At 39.8% G+C, this 6,481-nt stretch overlaps 1 protein-coding gene across 1 annotated transcript; it reads left to right on the forward strand.

Annotated features, from left to right (window-relative positions):
• The first annotated feature begins 714 nt into the window (after positions 1-714).
• On the forward strand, positions 715-6,279 carry arpin (actin related protein 2/3 complex inhibitor). Its single transcript, XM_058087796.2, has 6 exons — positions 715-890; positions 1,163-1,238; positions 1,305-1,437; positions 3,819-4,025; positions 4,146-4,309; positions 6,080-6,279. Exons 1-6 carry the CDS (start codon positions 799-801, stop codon positions 6,086-6,088), a joined length of 681 nt encoding a protein of 226 aa, XP_057943779.2. The 5' UTR covers positions 715-798; the 3' UTR covers positions 6,089-6,279.
• Positions 6,280-6,481: the final 202 nt, after the last annotated feature.

Genomic DNA, 6,481 nt, shown 5'->3' on the forward strand with positions numbered 1-6,481 from the left:
AACATTAGCATAGCAGCATTTTTGCCATTTTCAGAGGTAGACGTGTATAAACAGTTAAAACTATTATGCTATGTGTTAGCATTGCTAGCATGCTAGCTTTACCATAGTAGCATTTTTAGCTATTTTTTTATAGCTCAACATTTATATAAACACACCACTATTATGACGGTGTTAGCATGCTAGCATTACCATTTTAGCATTGCCAGCATGCTAACATTAGCATAGCAGCATTTTTGCCATTTTATCCTCAATAAAAACAATAAAGGACAAATACAAAATAATGCCTTATTATTAACTGCGCATTGGACAATGCAACACAAGGCCGCATTAACTCAGAGAGCTTTCAAAGGATTGTGATCTCTGGCGCCATCTAGCGGTAAAACTAAGTCATTACACTGACACCATGAATGGGTGACCGGCATGTGATCAGAGCTTATAGTATGCGCTTCATTTCGTTGACTGGGCAAGAAAGTCACGTGTTAGTCGTGAACGCACACGTAGGGGGGCGGTGTTTACCTTTTAAGTCACGGTTGTATGTCGCCATTAAAGTATTGCTTTATTTGTGGTATGTGCGCAACGTCTCCGTTGTTAAAATGTACTCAGAAAAGTACACACAGTATATTTAATGAGGTGTACTGACAAAAGTATTGCATTAAAGACACGGCAATAGCCACTGCTGTTTTACATACGGTGTACCGTCTTCTCGAGGTGTCAAAAGCCAGCGCACCTTAGACATAAGCGGAAGCGGAAGTCTACTTCCATAAACACGGAAGAAAATTTCGGGAAAATCTTTGGAATATGAGTCGAATCTATCATAACATTAGCTTACAAAACAAAGCTGTACACAATGAAACATTTGACAAGGCTTGGTTGCCATCGTCATTTGAAAGGTAGGAACAACTTTATCATTACTTGTCGTAAGTTCAAGTTAAGTATGTAGTTGCGCCAATAAAAATTACTAACATCAAAGATGGATTAATAGATGAATAAAACAATAATAAATACATTAAATGGTCCATAACAATATTTAGTGTCGTCTAAAATTGCTTTAAAGTGCTGCATTATTTGTATTATTATATGTGGACTGTAGACTAGAATGTGCAGTATGACTCCGAGCCTCTAGGGGGCGTGCTGCCAAACTTGTCTTATTTGCTGTGTGCAGTGGCCAAGGAGTTCTTGTTGAAGGAACACTGGTGGATTTTTCCAGGCATGTCCTGACTGACGTCAACAATAAGAAGGTACTGTACGGATGTTTTTATGGAATATTTGCTCTTATATTAATCCGATGCGTGTTGCTCCGCCAGGCTCGCTATCACGTCCTGTACATCAAACCTAAACGCATCCATCAGAGGAAGTTTGATGCCGATGGGAAGGAGGTGGAGCCTAACTTTAGCCAAACCAGAAAAGTCAACACAGGCTTCCTCTTGTCCTCTTACAGTGAGTCAGAAGCCACTACCCATATTACCAGTACATACATTACCCATATTACCAGTACATACACTACCCATATTACCAGTACATACACTACCCATATTACCAGTACATGCAGTACAATAATTTACCAGTACATACACTACCCATATTACCAGTACATACAGTACAATAAATTACCAGTACATACACTACCCATATTACCAGTACATACAGTACAATAAATTACCAGTACATACACTACCCATATTACCAGTACATACAGTACAATAATTTACCAGGGCATACACTACCCATATTACCAGTACATACAGTACAATAATTTGCCAGTACATACACTACCCATATTACCAGTACATACACTACCCATATTACCAGTACATACAGTACAATAAATTACCAGTACATATACTACCCATATTACCAGTACATACAGTACAATAATTTACCAGGACATACAGTATTCATATTACCAGTACATACAGTACAATAATTTACCAGGGCATACACTACCCATATTACCAGTATATATAGTACCCATATTACCAGTATATACAGTACCCATATTACCAGTACATACAGTACAATAATTTACCAGGGCATACACTACCCATATTACCAGTATATATAGTACCCATATTACCAGTATATACAGTACCCATATTACCAGTACATACACTACCCATATTACAAGTACATACAGTACAATATTTTACCACTACATATACTACCCATATTACCAGTACATAAAGTACAATAATTTACCAGGACAAACACTACCCAAATTACCAGTACACACAGTACAATAATTTACCAGGACACACACTACCCATATTACCAGTACATACAGTACCCATATTACCAGTACATACACTACCCATAATACAAGTACATACAGTACAATATTTTACCAGTGCATACACTACCCATATTACCAGTACATACAGTACAATAAATTACCAGGACATACAGTACCCATATTACCAGTACATACAGTACCCATATTACCAGGACATACACGACCCATATTACCAGTACATACACTACCCATTTTACCAGTACACACATTACAATAATTTACCAGGACATACACTACCCGTATTACCAGTACATACAGTACAATAATTTACCAGGACATACACTACCCATATTACCAGTACATACAATACAATAATTTACCAGGACATACAGTACCCATATTACCAGTACATACAGTACAATAATTTACCAGTACATTCACTACCCATATTACCAGTACATACAGTACAATAATTTACCAGTACATTCACTACCCATATTACCAGTATATACAGTACCCATATTACCAGTACATACACTACCTATATTACCAGTACATACAGTACCCGTATTACCAGTACATACAGTACCCATATTACCAGTACATACACCACCCATTTTACCATTACATACAGTACCCATATTACCAGTACATACAGTACAATATTTTACGAGTACATACACTACCCATATTACCAGTACATACAGTACAATAACTTACCAGGACATACACCACCCATATTACCAGTACATACAGTACAATAATTTACCAGGACATACAGTACCCATATTACCAGTACATACAGTACCCATATTACCAGGACATACACTACCCATGTTACCAGTACATACACTACCCATTTCACCAGTACACACATTACAATAATTTACCAGGACATACACCACCCGTATTACCAGTACATACAGTACAATAATTTACCAGGACATACACTACCCGTATTACCAGTACATACAGTACAATAATTTACCAGGACATACACTACCCATATTACCAGTATATATAGTACTCATATTGCCAGTACATACACTACCCATATTACCAGTACATACAGTACAATAATTTACCAGTACATACACTACCCATATTACCAGTACATACAGTACCCATATTACCAGTACCCATATTACCAGTACATACACTACCTATATTACCAGTACATACAGTACCCATATTACCAGTACATACAGTACAATATTTTACCAGTACATACAGCACCCATATTACAAGTACATACAGTACAATATTTTACCACTACATATACTACCCATATTACCAGTACATAAAGTACAATAATTTACCAGGACATACACTACCCATATTACCAGTACATACAGTACAATATTTTACCAGTACATACAGTACCCATATTACCAGTATATATAGTATCCATATTACCAGTATATACAGTACCCATATTACCAGTACATACACTACCCGTATTACAGTACAATAATTTATCAGTACATACACTACCCATGTTACTAGGACATACCGTGTACGTATATAGAGTATGTATATATCGTGTAGGTGTGTATATGATATACTGTGTTTATGTATATCCGTATAGAGGTAGAAGCCAGGGCGGAGTCGGACGTCCTATCAGAAGATGATCTGTCAGCAACGATCCGTCAGGAGGATCTGGTGAAGATCACGGACAAGCACAGGCCCAGCGGTACGTTGGCCTTCTGGTACCCCGACTCTGAGATGGACAAGACGGAGTTGGACATGGAAGCAGACGTGCGAGTGAAGACCAGAGGGAACAGTCCATTCATATGTGAGTCCACTTCCTGTCTTTGTCCCGCCCCTATGCATGGCCAAACATGCCATGTTCCACTTCCTGAAGAAGAAGATGTTATTTCAACATGAGGAGGGTTTCGTACGTATTTGTGTCTAGTCTCCCTAGCTAGACTGGACAGCGGCACAGTGACCAAGTGTAACTTTGCTGGAGACCGGGAGGTCGGGGCATCGTGGACGGACAAGATCATGGCCAACAAATCCGGAGCGGCCAGCGCCCACCAGCCTGGAGGCCAAGGGGACGGAGCTCAGGAGGACGAATGGGTGAGATATTAGCAAAGATGCTCATTTGCTAACCCCCCCCACTGTGAGGCCCAAGGATCCCACTTTGTCTCTTGTTAGTGTGAGAATGAGAAAGATGTAAAATGTAGAGTCAAAGGAGGACGTCTGGTCTTTGCCCTTCCACTTTTCCGCCATCTTTCCCTGCTGGAAAAAACAGCACAGACAACCATAGTATGACATAGTATGCAGGACCAACATAGACATAGTATGACATAGTATGCAGGACCAGCATAGACATAGTATGACAGTAGGCAGGACCAGCATGGACATAGTATGACATAGTAGGCAGGACCAGCATGGACATAGTATGACACAGTGTGCGGGATCAGCATAGAAATAGTATGCGGGACCAGCATGGACATAGTATGACATAGTATGACATAGTATGTAGGACCAGCATGGACATAGTATGACATAGTATGCAGGACCTGCATATACATAGTATGCGGGACCAGCATGGACATAGTCTGACATAGTATGCAGGACCAACATAGACATAGTCTGACATAGTATGTGGGACAAGCATAGACATGGTATGACATGGTATGACGTAGTATGTGAGATCAGCATAGACATAGTATGTGGGACCAGCATAGACATAGTATGACATAGTATGCAGGACCATCATAGACATAGTATGACATAGTATGCAAGACCATTATTGACATAGTCTGACATAGGATGCGGGACCAGCATGGACATAGTCCGACATAGGATGCAGGACCAACAGAGACATAGTCTGACATAGTATGTGGGACAAACACAGGCATAGTGTGACATAGTATGACGTAGTATGTGAGATCAGCATAGACATAGTATGTGGGACCAGCATAGACATAGTATGACATAGTATGCAGGACCAACATAGACATAGTCTGACATAGTATGCGGGACAAGCATAGACATAGTATGACATAGTATGACGTAGTATGTGAGATCAGCATAGACATAGTATGTGGGACCAGCATAGACATAGTATGACATAGTATGCAGGACCATCATAGACATAGTATGACATAGTATGCAGGACCAACATAGACATAGTCTGACATAGTATGTGGGACAAGCATAGACATAGTATGACATAGTATGACATAGTATGACATAGTATGACATAGTATGACGTAGTATGTGAGATCAGCATAGACATAGTATGTGGGACCAGCATAGACATAGTATGACATAGTATGCAGGACCATCATAGACATAGTCTGACATAGTATGCAGGACCTGCATGGACATAGTATAACATTGTATGTGGGACCAGCATAGACATAGCATGACATAGTCTGACATAGTATGCAGGACCTGCATATATATAGTATGAGTATGACATAGTATGCAGGACCAGCATAGACATAGTCTGACATAGTATGCGGGACCAGCATAGACATAGTCTGACATAGTATGCGGGACCAGCATAGACATAGTCTGACATAGTATGTGGGACAAGCATAGAAATAGTCTGACATCGTATGCAGCATAGGCATAGTCTGACATAGTATGACGTAGTATGTGAGAGCAGCATAGACATAGTATGACATAGTATGCAGGACCATCATAGACATAGTATGACATAGTATGCAGAACCATCATAGACATAGTCTGACACAGTATGCAGGACCATTATGGACATAGTTTGACATAGTATGCAGTACCAGTACGTGTGCAATATACCAAACAATAATAAACGCTAACTATGCTAATGGCTACATCAACTCTAACACCTCTCTTCTTCTTTTCCTTTTTTAGGACGACTGAAGAAAAGTCATTTTCTCATCTTTGGAACCAATGTGCTTGGGGACTGTTTGTCACAGGGGTCCAAAGTGTGGCCCGGGGGCCACGAGCAGCACACGGCACATTCTACAAATATCTTTCACAAAAAAAACAAATAAAACAATGGAGATGGCAAACAAAGTGATGTAATTTACCAGAATAAAGTCAAAATATTACGAGAAAACTGACTGACCCCTACTGACTGTAGGGGTGTTATGTCATGTCTAGAGGGCTCTATTTATGTTAAAACATGTATTTAGAAGGTAGTAAGATGGTTTTGTATGAAATTGACTTACCACGGTTGGGTGTGGAAGCAACAAATGGACATGTGGCCATGTTGGGTGGTAGGCGGAGCCACGAGACAAACACAGTTAGCTT

The sequence above is a fragment of the Doryrhamphus excisus genome, linkage group LG6, assembly GCF_037039965.1.
Source record: "Doryrhamphus excisus strain RoL-2023G ecotype Guam linkage group LG6, RoL_Dexc_Guam_v1.1, whole genome shotgun sequence".
NCBI lineage: Eukaryota > Metazoa > Chordata > Actinopteri > Syngnathiformes > Syngnathidae > Doryrhamphus > Doryrhamphus excisus.

Coding starts and splice junctions, on each gene's coding strand:
- arpin (XM_058087796.2), top strand. CDS start 799: ATGAGTCGAATCTATCATAACATTAGCTTACAAAACAAAGCTGTACAC. Junction 891..1,162: donor TTGCCATCGTCATTTGAAAG/GTAGGAACAACT, acceptor TGCTGTGTGCAG/TGGCCAAGGAGTTCTTGTTG. Junction 4,026..4,145: donor AGGGAACAGTCCATTCATAT/GTGAGTCCACTT, acceptor ATTTGTGTCTAG/TCTCCCTAGCTAGACTGGAC.